The sequence below is a fragment of the Chiloscyllium plagiosum genome, unplaced genomic scaffold (genome assembly GCF_037043375.1).
Source record: "Chiloscyllium plagiosum isolate Xiang-an unplaced genomic scaffold, Cpla_swu_hap1 HiC_scaffold_13, whole genome shotgun sequence".
Classification (NCBI taxonomy): domain Eukaryota; kingdom Metazoa; phylum Chordata; class Chondrichthyes; order Orectolobiformes; family Hemiscylliidae; genus Chiloscyllium; species Chiloscyllium plagiosum.
Window position 1 is genome coordinate 20294350 of NW_028270151.1, and position 15448 is coordinate 20309797.

The window sequence follows — 15448 nt, forward strand, 5'->3', positions numbered from 1 at the left end:
TGATAAAGGGCTTATGCCCGAAACATCGAATCACACTCTCCACTCTGATCTCCAGAATCTGCACTCCTCACGTTCTCCTCATCCATATCATCAGTAAAGGGATGAAAATTGTTATTGATAGTGTTAACAACTGCAAATTATTCAGTAATAATCTCCCCAGGAATGCTCCATTTGGATTTTACCACAGCCACTCAGCTCCTAACTTCATTAAAACCTGGGTTTAGGATCAGAGTGGTGCTGGAAAAGCACAGCAGGTCAGGCAGCATCCGAGGGGCAGCAAAATCGATTTTTCGGGCAAAAGCCTTTCATCAGGAAGAGAGGCAGGGAGCCTCCAGAGTGGAGAGATAAATTGGGTGGGGGCGCTGGGGGCTGTCATTGGGACAGTGCTGAGCTTCCAGGTATTTAAATGCTAAAAGCTGCATCCCTTCAGTGAAACATGTCACTCACAAGTCCATTGCATTGTCACAGCATTAAACAGGTTATTTGTCACGCATAGGTTTGAGATATTTCATAGTTTCAAATAATTCAAAGTCGTGCAGGCAGTTTGCAAATCCAGAATTGATGGCTTTTAGCACACGTGTGCATTTGTGTAATGCACCGCGAACACTGATCTGACCAGAATTAGCATGGTCCTGTCTAATATGAGAACATCAAAATTTGAATCACAATACTAATATCTTTATAAGAAATGTAAGTGCAGGACATTTAGTTGCTCCAGATATTATGGTCCCGAATCTCCACTTCAAGTTTTCTCCTGGAACTTCACTTCAGAGGTTGTGATATTGCATTAACCTCAACAATGTTCCTCTGTACACTGTTGTTGCCGAGTCTTCCACATATTTCCAATGCTTTCTCACTGTAATTGGATTGAAGGTACACAGGTGACTACAATTTCAATTATTTAATTTGTGAGTCTCATGTTGACTAAAGTGGTGATGTGTTTTCTTAAGGGACTAGCTAAAATAAATGATGTTTAGCAGACATTGAAATCGATTGGGCACACATGAACTTAATATTCATGAAAATAGCAAGCGCTTATAAAAATCACACCCTACTATCAGGCAAGACCAGTTACTTGCCCTGTAAAATATGCCTTATTGGTTTCTTTTAATGGTTAATTTTGCTATTGCCCTGGCCTGGTCCAGTAATGAGCGGGCTTGCAAAAGTTGGGGTAGGGTTGATTTATTGGGTTTGTCGAAGGATGGAGATATCACATTGGGTGGCATCTTTCCAATGCACTCTTACCACGTTGAGCATCGAGACCTCTCATTCAGCAGTCACTTGGAGCCGGCAAAATGCCTCAGGTTAGTGTGTGAAATTAGTGGCTCCACTCTGATCAGTAAATTGGAAATCATCTGCCCTCGTCCTGCTTCACATTTATATATGATTACATTGTGCGTTAATGTGCGAAGCTAATTAGAAACGTTGTTAACTTTATTTTTGCAATCTCGTGCCAAAGAGCTTAATAACAAATCAGGTACTTTTGAAATGTAGTCAATGCTGTAATATCGGTTAAATAGCAATCAATGTAGTCACCACATGCTCCCACAATTAGTCCTGTGATCAAAACTCTGAAACCTGCGTTATCATTTTGGAATGAGGAATAATTATTGGTTAAGACATTGTGAAAGCTCTCCTGTTCTTCTTTGAAATAAGAAGATTTAAGAAGGGAATCTGGGATCCCCTTAACGTCTTAGTTGAAATTGGGCACATTGTTTAACGTCAATGAAGATTTTGCGTTCAAGCATAGATATACTAAATTCTACATTAAAGACAGTATCGCTGACACTTCGGGTTCCCCCGATCGAATTTTTTCTCGTTGTTTTCTATGCCTTTTTAAACATCTTTTTTACACCTTCTCTGCAGCTTTCAGTTCAGACACTTCCGTTTCGCGCTGGCGATGATTTTTGCCATAGAGGAAATAAATAACGACACAGCTCTGCTTCCTGAGTTCACTCTGGGATACCGCATATATGATTCTTGTAATTTGCCCCAGTTATCGTTAAAAGCAGCCTTGGCGTTTCTAAACAAACCTGAGGCAAATGCACATTCTGCCAACTGTAAAAGCTCCTCCATTGTTTCTGCGATTGTCGCTGATTCTGGATCTACGCAGACTTTAGCAATAGCACCTTCCATTGGTACCTTCAGAATCCCTATGGTAAGATATGGCGTTTTGTAATTTGGGTCAGCAGTATATGATGTGATGTTAAATGTGTCTTTTAATTCATTGTCACTGCAAAATTTGGAAAGATTGTTGGTGATCTAAAACAGACTAAATTCGTTAGTGACATTCCCATTCATGTATTAATTCAGGATGGTGTGCCCGCCCAGAAATTTGCTGTTGATTTCTCTTTGACTTGGAATAGCTACAGCTTTATAATGATGCTACTACTCCTCCTCTTTGAAGATACTGCTACGAAAGTCTCATTTCAGAAACGTGAAGATAAGTAAAAATGAGGAAGAAAACTTTGAACAATCCAGACAAAATTTTGCAGTTTTAATTTATTTTCATTCTTTCTGGAGATGTAGTCTGTGCTGTCAAAATCAATACTTGTTTCCAATCCCCAGTTACCCTTGAACTGAGTGGCTTCCAGATCATCTGTGAGCAAGGTTAAGAGTACATGGAGTCACATGGAAGGTGGACATTAGTGAACCAAATGGGAACATTTTGTTTTCATGCCAATAATTGCTTCATGGACACTGTTACTGGGACAAGCTTCCTATTGTAGATTTAATCCTTGAATTTAATGTCCACTGGTTGTTATGGTGAGATGCCAATAACATCAGCATGACCACCTTCAGCCTTTCCTCGTATTAAGAGATCCCACATGTACAGAATGAACCACATCTGAAAAGAATCAAACTGACTACTTTGTCAGAACTTTCATTGATTTTTAATCCAGCCTATCTAGTGATAAATCACACAATACCAGGTTATAGTCCAACAGGTTTAATTGGAAGCATTAGCTTTTGGAATGCTGCTCCTTCATCAGGTGTTTATGGAGCACACAATTGTAAGACACAGAATTTATAGCAAAAGTTTACAATGTGATATAACTGAAATTATACATTGAAAAATACCTTGATTGTTTGTTTGTTAAGTCTCTCATCTGCTAGAATGACCATGATAGTTTCATTTCTTTCATATGTAAATCACAGAGTTTTTTAAAAGTTACATTCTCAGATTAACTGTAACAATTGGTGTCAGCCCAGTTAAGATGTTGAAGGTGTTAGCCCCCTGTAAAAAGGTAAAAACAATGACTGTAGATGCTGGAAACCAGATTCTGGATTAGTGGTGCTGGAAGAGCACAGCAATTCAGGCAGCACCGAAAAGCTTCGAAATCGACGTTTCGGGCAAAAGCCCTTCATCAGGAATAAAGGCAGAGAGCCTGAAGCGTGGAGAGATAAACTAGAGGAGGGTGGGGGTGGGGATAGAGTAGCATAGAGTACAATAGGTGAGTGGGGGAGGAGATGAAGGTGATAGGTCAGGGAGGAGAGGGTGGAGTGGATAGGTGGAAAAGGAGCTGGGCAGGTCGGACAAGTCCGGACAAGTCAAGGGGATCATGTTGCTGGAGGTTAGAAACTAGGATGAGGTGGGGGAAGGGGAAATGAGGAAGCTGTTGAAATCCACATTGATGCCCTGGGGTTGAAGTGTTCCGAAGCGGAAGATGAGACGTTCTTCTTCCATGCGTCTGGTGGTGAGGGAGCGGTGGTGGAGGAGGCCCAGCACCTCCATATCCTCGGTAAAGTGGGAGGGGGAGTTGAAATGTTGAGCCACTGGGCGATTTGGTTGATTGGTGCGGGTGTCTCGGAGATGTTCCCTAAAGCGCTCTGCTAGGAGGCGCCCAGTCTCCCCAATGTAGAGGAGACCGCATCGGGAGCAACGGATACAATAAATGATATGAGTGGATGTGCAGGTAAAACTTTGATGGATGTGGAAGGCTCCTTTAGGGCCTTGGATGGAGGTGAGGGAGGAGGTGTGGGCACAGGTTTTACAGTTCCTGCAGTGGCAGGGGAAAGTGCCAGGATGGGAGGGTGGGTCGTAGGGGGGCGTGGACCTGACCAGGTAGTCACGGAGGGAACGGTCTTTACGGAAGGCGGAGAGGAGTGGGGAGGGAAATATATCCCTGGTAGTGGGGTCTGTTTGGAGGTGGCGGAAATGTCGGCGGATGATTTGGTTTATGCGAAGGTTGGTAGGGTGGAAGGTGAGCACCAGGGGTGTTCTGTCCTTGTTGCGGTTGGAGGGGCTGGGTCTGAGGGCGGAGGTGCGGGATGTGGACGAGATGCGTTGGAGGGCATCTTTAACCATGTGGGAAGGGAAATTGCAGTCTCTAAAGAAGGAGGCCATCTGGTGTGTTCTATGGTGGAACTGGTCCTCCTGGGAGCAGATACGGCGGAGGCGGAGGAATTGCGAATACGGGATGGCATTTTTGCAAGAGGTAGGGTGGGAAGAGGTGTAATCCAGGTAGCTGTGGGAGTCGGTGGGTTTGTAGAAAATGTCAGTGTCAAGTCGGTCGTCACTGATGGAGATGGAGAGGTCCAGGAAGGGGAGGGAGGTGTCAGAGATGGTCCAGGTAAATTTAAGGTCAGGGTGGAATGTGTTGGTGAAGTTGATGAATTGCTCAACCTCCTCGCGGGAGCACGAGGTGGCGCCAATGCAGTCATCAATGTAACGGAGGAAGAGGTGGGGAGTGGTGCCGGTGTAATTACGGAAGATCAACTGCTCTACGTAGCCAACAAAGAGACAGGCATAGCTGGGGCCCATACGTGTGCCCATGGCTACCCCTTTGGCCTGGAGGAAGTGGGAGGATTCAAAGGAGAAATTGTTAAGGGTGAGGACCAGTTCGGCCAAACGAATGAGAGTGTCGGTGGAGGGGTACTGTTGGGAACGTCTGGAGAGAAAAAAACGGAGGGCTTGGAGGCCCTGGTCATGGCGGATGGAGGTGTAGAGGGATTGTATATCCATGGTGAAGATGAGGCGTTGGGGGCCGGGGAAACGGAAGTCTTGGAGGAGGTGGAGGGCGTGGGTGGTGTCTCGAACGTATGTGGGGAGTTCCTGGACTAGGGGGAATAGGACAGTGTCGAGGTAGGTAGAGATGAGTTCAGTGGGGCAGGAGCATGCTGAGACAATGGGTCGGCCAGGGTGGTCAGGCTTGTGGATCTTGGGAAGGAGGTAGAACCGGGCAGTGCGTGGTTCCCGGACTATGAGGTTGGAAGCTGTGAGTGGGAGATCTCCTGAGGTGATGAGGTTCTGTATGGTCTGGGAGATGATGGTTTGGTGATGGGGGGTGGGGTCATCGTCAAGGGGGCGGTAGGAAGAGGTGTCCTCGAGTTGGCGTTTAGCTTCAGCGATGTAGAGGTCAGTGCGCCAGACTACCACTGCGCCCCCTTTGTCCGCTGGCTTGATGGTGAGGTCAGGATTGGAGCAGAGGGATTGGAGGGCTGCGCGTTGGTCAGGATTGGAGCAGAGGGCTCAATATTTAGACTGATTCTAATCTAAAAAATGAATTAACAGAGTCACATTATACTTTGCTCAAAAACTGCATGAATCCATGTAATACTCTGTTAACTCTTTTTTTTAGATTAGAATCAGTCTAAACATTATGGCACAGACAACAGAACACAGGGGGCTGATACCTTCAACATCTTCTGACACCAGTTGTTACAGTTAACCTGAGAATGTAACTTTTAAGAAAGGTTTTATGGTTTACATATGAAAGAAGTGAAACTATCATGGTCATTCTAACAGACGCGAGACTTAACAAACAATCAAGGTATTTTTCAATGTATAATTTCAGTTACATCACACTGTAAACTTTTGCTATAAATTCTGTGTCTTACAATTGTGTACTCCACAACCACCTGATGAAGGAACGGTGCTCCAAACGTTAGCGCTTCCAATTAAACCTGGTGTTGTGTGATTTTTAACTTTGTACACCCCAGTCCAACACTGGCATCTCCAAATCATGATATCTAGTGATGCTATCGCAACATCTGAGAAAGGCAAGATGGCTTTTCATCTGCTGTTGGATTCCCTAGCACTACGCCACAAGAGCCCGACAGCATTTTGCTTTCATGCATATGTTTGTCAATGCTGTGAAATACTATCATGAGTCATGTTAACTTAATTTGTGAGTTAGCACTCCAACCCTTACGAAACATTGTTAAGTGTAAAATCGCTCACTTTTCAAAACCTTTGTGAGTTGTCATATTTGTCCACCACATATTTTAACTCTGACATTAACACACTTCTTGGAAACAGCTCATTGAATAAATGAACCCTGTGATCAGGCTTTCTATTTAAAAGCATGGGCTCGACAAGATCAGCAAGGCAGCCTTTGTGTGGAGCCACGGGAGGTGGGTGAGATACTAAATGAGTATTTTGCACCAGTATTTACTGTGGAAAAGGACATGGAAGATATAGAATGTAGGGAAATAGATGGCGACACCTTCATAGAGTCATAGAGATGTACAGCATGGACACAGACCCTTCGTTCCAACCTGTCCATGCCAACCAGATATCCCAACTCAATCTAGTCCGACCTGCCAGCACCCGGCCCATATCCAAGTGCCAGATGCCTGGAAATGCTTAAAAGTGGAGATATCCCCAGGACCTGATCAGGTGTACCCTAGAATTCTGTGGGAAGCTATGGAAGTGATTGCTGGGCCCCTTGCTGAGATATTTGTATCATTGATAGTCACATGCGAGATGCCGGAAGATTGGAGGTTGGCTAAAGTGGTGCCATTGTTTAAGAAAGGTGGTAAGGACAAGTCAGGGAACTATAGACCAGTGAGCCTGATGTCGGTGGTGGGCAGGTTGTTGGAGGAAATCCTGACAGACAGGATTTACATGTATTTGGAAAGGTAAGGACTGATTAGGGATAGTCAACATGGATTTGTGCATGGGAAACCATGTCCCTCAAACTTGATTGAGTTTTTTGAAGAAGTAACAGAGAGGATTTATGAGGGCAGAGTGGTGGACATGATCTATATGAACTGCAGTAAGGTGTTTCTTCTAGGAGAAAGTGAGGACTGCAGATGCTGGAGATCAGAGCTGAAAATGTGTTGCTGGAAAAGTGCAGCAGGTCAGGCAGCATCCAAGGAGCAGGAGAATTGATGTTTCAGGCATGAGCCCTTCTTCAGGAGCCTGAAGAACGGCTCATGCCCGAAACATCGATTCTCCTGCTCCTTGGATGCTGCCTGACCTGCTGCGCTTTTCCAGCAACACATTTTCAGCTCTGCAGTAAGGTGTTTGACAAGGTTCCCCATGGGAGACTGATTAGCAAGGTTAGATCTCATGGAATACAGGGAGAACTATCCATTTGAATACAGAGCTGGCTCAAAGATAGAAGACAGAGGGTGGTGGTGGAGGTTTGCTTTTCAGACTGGAGGCCCATGACCAGTGGAGTGCCACAAGGATCGGTGTTGGGTCCACTACTTTTCGTCATCTACTTTTCGTTTGGATGCGAGTATAAGAAGTATTGTTAGTAAATTTGCAGATGACACCTAACTTGGAGGTGTAGTGAACAGTGAAGAAGGTTACCTCAGATTACAATGGGGTCTTGATCAGATGGGCCAATGGGATGAGAAACGGCAGATGGAGTTTAATTTATGTAAATGTGAGGAGCTGCATTTGGAAAAGCAAATATTAGTAGAACTTATACACTTAATGGTAAGGTTCTGGGGAGTGTTGTTGAACAGAGAGACCTTGGTGTGCAGATTCATAGCTCCTTGAAAGTGGAGTCACAGATAGATAGGATAGTGAAGAAGGCGTTTGATATGCTTTCCCTTATTGGTCAGAGTATTGAGTACAGGAGTTGGGAGGTCATATTGCAGCTGTACAGGCCATTTTTGCAATATTGCATGAAATTCTGGTCTCCTTCCTATCGGAAAGATGTTGTGAAACTTGAAAGGGTTCAGAAAAGATTTACAAGGATGTTGCCAAGTCTGGAGGATTTGAGCTGTAGGGAGAGGCTGAATAGACTGGGGCTGTTTTCCCTGGAGCATCGGAGGCTGAGGGGTGACCTTAGAGAGGTTTATAAAATCATGGGGGAAGCATGGATAGGATAAAAAGACAAGGTCTTTTCCCTGTATTGGGGAAGTCCAGAACTAGCGGGCATAGGTTTAAGGCGAGAGGGGAAAGAAAAAGTGACCTAAGGGGCAATTTTTTTCACGCAGTGGGTGGTACTTGTATAGAATGAGCTGCCAGAGGAAGTGGTGGAGTCTGGTACAATTGCAACATTTAAAAGGCATCTGGATGGGCATATGAATAAGAAGGGTTTGGTGGGATATGGGCCGGGTGCTGGCAGGTGGGACTAGATTGGGTTGTGATATCTGGTCGGCATGGACGAGTTGGACTGAAGGGTCTGTTTCCATGCTGTACATCTCTATGACTCTGACATTGATCCAGGATTTAAATTAGAAACATATGACATTGGGAATATTGCAAAAAGTATGAGTGGTTGGATGAAGAGTAATTTTAAGTTGGGACATTGGTATAAAATCAGGTCAAGCAGAATCAGCCATATAAACTACACTTTGTTTTTCTTTTCCCTCCAAAGCCTTCAATGGGAAGGATCATATGGCTGCATTGACAGTGGACCATCAATACAACATTTCACAAAGTTTGAATTATCTCCAATTAACCGGTAACGAGAGAGTGAAAGAATGTTCAAGAGCATTCTTCACGTTAAATTGCGAGAATTGAACATTGTGTGTTTGCAGTTAGGACAAGGTGAATCAATAAAGAGCAATGCTTGGAATGATCATTTATAAATTTGCAACATTTTGAAATTATTACCTATGTAATTCATTTTGCCTTTTATACAGGCTGCTCCTGTCAGCAAGATGCAAGGTGAAATATTTGTTTTTCTCAACCCATATCTATGCCTTGATAACATGAACAACTGCACATTATAATTGTAGCACAAATGTTATGCTTTATTTTTGACAGGTAAGCTACTTTTCTACATGTGCGTGCCTTAGCAATAGAAAGGAATATCCGTCATTTTTTCGAACAATACCGAGTGATTACTATCAGGTTCGAGCATTAGCCCAGCTGGTGAAGCATTTCGGATGGACCTGGATTGGGACAGTTAAGAGCGACGATGACTATGGAAACTTTGGAATGCAAGCATTTGAAGAAGCAGTCCAACAATTTGGTATTTGTATAGCCTTTTCTGAGTCATTTCACAAATCATACACTCGAGATAAGTTACTGAAAACAATTGACACCATAAAAACATCTTCTGCAAATGTTGTTGTTGCCTTTGTGGAAGAATCAAACATGCATATTCTGCTAAAAGAAATGATTAGACAAAATGTCAGCGGCATACAATGGATTGGAAGCGAATCATGGGTTTCCACATTTCTTCTTACTCCGGAGGAAAGTAAAAAGATTGCTTCTGGTGCAATTGGAATTGCAATTCACAAAGTCAGTATACCAGGATTGAGGGAGTTCCTAATGAAAATTCATCCATCCTTATATCCAGGGAACCTCTTGGTAAAAACGTTTTGGGAAAGTTGTTTCAGCTGCAGTGTAAGTGGTGGAAACAAAACTAATTCTCAAAAAGCTGACGCAGAGCTAAAGGAATGCACAGGGAGAGAAAATCTACAGAATGTCCAAAATGAATTTACTGATGTGTGGCAGTACAGAGTCACTTACAACGTGTATAAAGCAACTTACGCGATAGCTCATGCACTTCACAATATGGCATCGTGTAAAACAGGGAAAGGACCTTTTTTCAATGGAAGTTGTGCAAATCTTTCAAATTTTCAACCATGGCAGGTGAGGAACATTTAACGTAATTTCGTGACTACATTTATAAGGAAATCCAATATGGTACAATTCACTGTTGAATATTTCCAATTAATGTTCCAATTTTTTTTAAGTTGCTATATTACATGAGAACAGTGAGTTTCATAACCAAGATCGGGGAAAAGGTTTATTTCGGTGAAAACGGAGACCCTGTCGCAACATATGACATTGTAAACTGGCAACCAAATGCCCTCGGTAATGTTGACATTGTAAGCGTTGGGCACTATGATGGGTCGGCTCGTTCTGGAGAAGAGTTTTCGATAACAGAAGAGGCAATCGTTTGGAGTGGTGGTCAGAAGTTGGTAAGAGTGTTGCAAAATAATCCCTTTTTAAGCAATATGTGATTTTTTTCAATTACTGAACTCTAAAGTGAAAAAACAAGCTGCTGGTTGTATGAAGTAGGCATTTCACCCACTACTGCCCATTTCTTGATGATAGGTTATTATTAAATTGAAAAGGTTTTGCCTAATAATTCGAAGATCACTTAGGTTGATCATCCCAGAATGTCAGAGCTGGAAAATGTTACGTTTGCACCGATTTCATATGATTTTACGCATGTGATGTATTTAAATCTAGAAAAAAAAACCAGTGCAGTTTAAGAACAAGAGTTATAGATGTAGCTACATCTTTAGTGACACTAAATGAACAAATGAATATATGAACAAAGATGTTGAAATCTAAACATACTGAAAAGTAGTTGAGTAGGTTTGAAAAAGAAGCTCGGAGAGCAATTTACTTTCATGGCAGAGGACATTATGGTTCACATTCATCTCGGTCACAAACACATTTATTCAATGCAAGTGGCAAACAATGACTGTCTTCAACAAGAGAGGATATCATCATCTCCCATTGATATTAAATGACATCTGCATCACTGAATTCCCCACTATGAACATTTGAGGGGTTACCATTGTCCAGAAACTGAACTGGAACACTCCTGTAAGTTCTGTGCCTAGAAGAATGGTCAGAGGCAAGGAAGCCTGCAAGAGGTATTTCACCTCTACGCTTTCGAAATACGAATCACCACCGGTTACCGTTCTGGACCGTGATGAATACTCATACTTTCCTGGATGGGTGCACCTCCAACAATTCAAGAAGCTTGAGACGATCCAGGAAATAAGCAGTCCACTTGATTGGTACCACATCCACAAACATTCACCACCAATGTTCAGTAGCAGCATCGATAAGGTGGAGTGCAGAAATTCAAAAAGCTCCTTCAGACTGTACCTTCCAAACCCAGGACCAGTTCCACTCAGAAGAATATTGGCATCAAGTACATGTGGAACACCAGCACCTGTAAGTTCTTCAGGCAACCACTAAGTGTCCTGACTTGAAAGTTTGTCAGTTCCTTCAGTATCGCTGGGTCAATACTGTAACTTATTCCCTTAAGACATTGTGGCCCAGCCAGCAATACCACCTTATTTATATGAATTAAGAAAAGTGTTTTTATTTCTGAATCTGGTTTCCATTTTAAACATTAAAGCGTATTACCAGAAAATACATTTGATTGAATTTACTTCATTCCCTATTTCCTTCTTCAATAATAAATGGAGCAACTACACAGACAAATCCTGAATGCTATAACGTGAATCTGAATTGACTAAAATTGTTGTGCTGCTGTATCTGCAAATCTATCCCAAGCACTTTAAAGTGGCTTTAAACTGGATTTGAGGCAGTCACAAACTGTAACAGTACTTTAATAATACAGTTGTAATCATATAATTCAAACAGCTTTTGTCCTCTACATCAGAATGAGTTTGACACATATAATAGTAATTCCATCTCCATCATTGTATTCATCTTCCTAATCAGGTTCCTAAAGCTGTTTGCTCTGAAAACTGTCGTCAAGGAACAAGGAAAGCAGAAAGAAAAGGACAACCCATTTGCTGTTTTGATTGCATAAAATGTGCACACGGTGAAATTAGTAACACAACTGGTAAGAAAACACAGTTGCCTATGTCAAAGGCATTGCTGCTTAAACCTGATGTTTGCATGGCAGCAAAGTTGATTCTTTTTTCTATAATAACCAAGTCTTGTATTGCTTTTGTAGATGCTGTTCATTGCATAAAATGTCCATTGGAATTCAAATCTAATGAAAGACGGGACCAGTGCATTCCAAAAGAAATTGTGTTTCTTTCCTTTTTCGAGACAATGGGAATCGTTTTGGTGACACTGGCGCTGTTGGGAGCCTGTGCCACTGTTGTTGTATTTGCAATATTCTATGTCTGTCGGCACACTCCAATTGTTAAGGCTAATAACTCTGAGTTAAGCTTCCTTCTTCTTTTTGCCCTGACATTTTGTTTTCTGTGTTCAATTACATTCATCGGTGAACCTTCAGTTTGGTCTTGTATGCTCTGCCATGTCACCTTTGGTATTAGTTTTGTTCTTTGCATTTCTTGTGTATTGAGTAAAACAATTGTTGTGGTGATGGCGTTCAAAGCAACATTTCCCAGCAATAATATGATGAAGTGGTTTGGACCAAGACAACAACGGCTGATGGTTTACATCCTCACACTGGTACAATGTGCAATATGTACTACCTGGTTAATTGTATTTCCACCGTATCCTTTGAAAAACACCAGTCACTCGAATGAGTTAATCGTGTTTGAGTGCAATGTAGGATCTTTGTTCGCCTTTTATTGTGTTTTTGGTTATATTGGATTTTTGTCCTGCATGTGTTTTGTGGTAGCATTTCTCGCTCGCAAACTTCCAGATAACTTCAACGAAGCGAAACACATAACATTTAGCATGCTTATCTTTTGTGCAGTTTGGATAACTTTCATTCCAGCGTACATAAGTTCGCCAGGGAAATATGCTGTGGCGGTTGAAGTATTTGCTATTTTGGCCTCCAGCTTTGGTCTACTAATTTGCATTTTTGCTCCCAAATGTTATATTATTCTTCTGAAGAAAGAAAGCAATACAAAGAGGAACGTGATGGGATCAGTGGCTTTGAAAAAAAGCTTTGAAAATGTTCATAAATGAATTGTGCATATTTTAGAATACAATTATTTCGTCACAAAGATAGTGAATTGCAATTCCACGGGGAGAGCCATACAGCTGAATGTTTTAAAAGCACCCATTTTGAACAATTGAACAAAGTCATAAGGGTCAGCAGGAAGATGAATTTTCAAGTTGAGCTGATAATTTGGACCATTTTATACATCTATCCCCAAATTCCTTTTAATCGCAATTGGAATCTTGAGTCATCCATGCTTATTTAAATAGGGAGCAAAATCACTTTTCGTTCCCTTCCCATTCCTTCAATTTCTTCATTGCGTGGAGTTTTGATTTAGAGCCTCCTTTATCTATCAAACAAACTCAGTGTTGAACCTGACGGTGCGAAGTATGCAAAATCGATTCCTCACCTTGGTTTCACAAAACACATGATTAACATGCTAAATTTGACATTGAGGGGGTCTGTGAAGGTACAGTGAACTGATGGCGGCCATGGGAATAGGGGAGGGTTTGGAATCTTCGCTTCATCGTTTCGACAGCAATATTGAAAAGTAGATCATCGACCTACTTCAGAATGAGGCAAGATCAGAGTGGTGCTAGAAAAGCACAGCAGGTCAGGCAGCATCCGAGGAGCAGGAAAATCGCGTTTCAGGCAAAAGCCCTTCATCAGGAATCATTCTACTCATAGACTGTCTTCTGAGCTGAAATTTACAGTCCCTACTCTGACTAATTAATCTTGCCTAATAAGACAACAGCTTTTTCATTCCTAAGACTAAAACTCAATCACTTTCACAGTTCAATGAACTTGTCTGACAGATCTTTACCAGTCATAATCCTACCCCATATCATCTGTGTCTGCTATTGTACAATGCCACTTCTTTTTAATGATGGCTAAAAACTTCACGCTATTTGTTCTGAGGCATTTCTTGTCAAACTGTCTCCTACAGACCTCTGCAGCTGCTGTTGGAGCAGAACTCCCTTCATATTAATTTTTCAGATTCTTTGTTCAAAATGGACCCTGTTACCTTGAGATAGCTCCTTCTCAAAGCCCAATTGTGCTAATTTGTGGCCTCATTTTATTGCTGGATCATGCAAACTAATTACGTTACTGCAACCATATTTATGCCAATGGGGGACCATATTGTGCAAATTCTGACCAGGGGCTAGCCCAACAAAAAGAAAGACAGTGCAATTAAAGACGAGTGATATGAATGCAAAATAAATCTTAAAACGAATGAACAAATTAATGTATGAACAAAGTGGTGCAAATTTATGCATACTGAAAAGTGGTTGATTAGATTTAATTTAAAAATGTTCAGAGAGCAATGGATTCATTTGTTTGATGTGAAGTGCAATTCATCTTGGTCACAAACATGTTTGTGCCACAGAAGCGCCAAGCAATGATTATGTCCAACAAGAGAGGATTTACAAAACTATCCTTGATATTCAATGGCATCAGCATCACTGAATCCTCCACTACCAACATCCTAGGGCTTGCAATTAACCAGAAACTGAACTGAAGTAGTCAAATAAACAATCAGGCTACAATAAAGGTCAGAGCGAGGAAACCTGCAGCAGGTAACTCACCTCCAGACTCTCCAAAGTCAAATTAACACTGATAGGGCACAGGTATAACATACCCCTTTTTCTGGATGGGTGCAACTCCAACAACTTTCAAGAAGCTTGACACCATTCAAGAAAAAGGAGGCACTTGATTGGCATAACATCCATAAACATTCCTTTCCTCTACCACGCATGCTCAGTCGGAGCATCTACAAGATAGACTTGCAGAAATTCAACAATGCTCCTTAGACATCGCTTTCCAAACCCATGCCAAGTTCCATATGGAAGAACATTGGCAGCAAATACATGGGAGCACAAAACCTACAAGTTGTGTTTTAGTATGTCTCAGTTGCTTCCGCTTTGCTGGGTCAATCAAACTCCTGAAACTTATTCCCTTAGGATATTATGCATCTACCTACAGCAAATGAATTGCAACATTTCAAGAAGGCAGCTCAAATGTAATTGGAGATGAGCAAGAAAGACTAGCATGTCTGACGACTCACACATTGCATGAATGAAGTAAGAAAGTTCTAAAACTTGTTTTCATTTTAGCCATTGAACAGTACTGCTGCAAAATAAGTTTATAAATGAAAAGTGGATATTTTAGGAGGTAATACTTTGGCGTGGTGATAGCGAGTGTAGAGTCATAAAGCTGAATGCTTTACTGGCACCTATTTTACACAATGGAATGAAATCACAATAACCAGCACTAAGAGGAATTTTGAAGTTGGGCTGATAATTTGGATCATTTTATACATGCCCACTGATTTTCATTCATTTCGATTTGAAAACCGAGAATGACACCTTTATTTGATCGACAATCTATTTACTGTTTAAATGTGGACAATATGCACAAGATGAAATTCCTAAAACAATTTGTAAGAAAATACCATTGCAAAAGGAATTGATAACTAAACGTGATGTCTGCACTGCACTGCACTGGTGTTAAGAATTCTCATATAAAGGCCAAGTCTTGTGCTACTTTTTAGATTCTGTTTATTGCGTAAAATGTCCATTGGAATTCAAATCTAATGAAAGACAGGATCAGTGCGTCCCAAAGGAAATCGAGCTTCTGCCCCTGTTTTGAAACAACTGGAATCCTTCTGGTCACAC

General features: G+C 41.7%; 1 protein-coding gene across 1 annotated transcript; it reads left to right on the forward strand.

The window, feature by feature from the left end:
* The first annotated feature begins 1233 nt into the window (after positions 1 to 1233).
* On the forward strand, positions 1234 to 12799 carry LOC122556157 (extracellular calcium-sensing receptor-like). Its single transcript, XM_043702665.2, has 6 exons — positions 1234 to 1304; positions 1867 to 2158; positions 8954 to 9787; positions 9892 to 10119; positions 11630 to 11753; positions 11868 to 12799. Exons 1-6 carry the CDS (start codon positions 1234 to 1236, stop codon positions 12797 to 12799), a joined length of 2481 nt encoding a protein of 826 aa, XP_043558600.2.
* Positions 12800 to 15448: the final 2649 nt, after the last annotated feature.

Coding starts and splice junctions, on each gene's coding strand:
- LOC122556157 (XM_043702665.2), top strand. CDS start 1,234: ATGCACTCTTACCACGTTGAGCATCGAGACCTCTCATTCAGCAGTCAC. Junction 2,159..8,953: donor GTACCTTCAGAATCCCTATG/GTAAGATATGGC, acceptor TATTTTTGACAG/GTAAGCTACTTTTCTACATG. Junction 10,120..11,629: donor GGAGTGGTGGTCAGAAGTTG/GTAAGAGTGTTG, acceptor CTTCCTAATCAG/GTTCCTAAAGCTGTTTGCTC.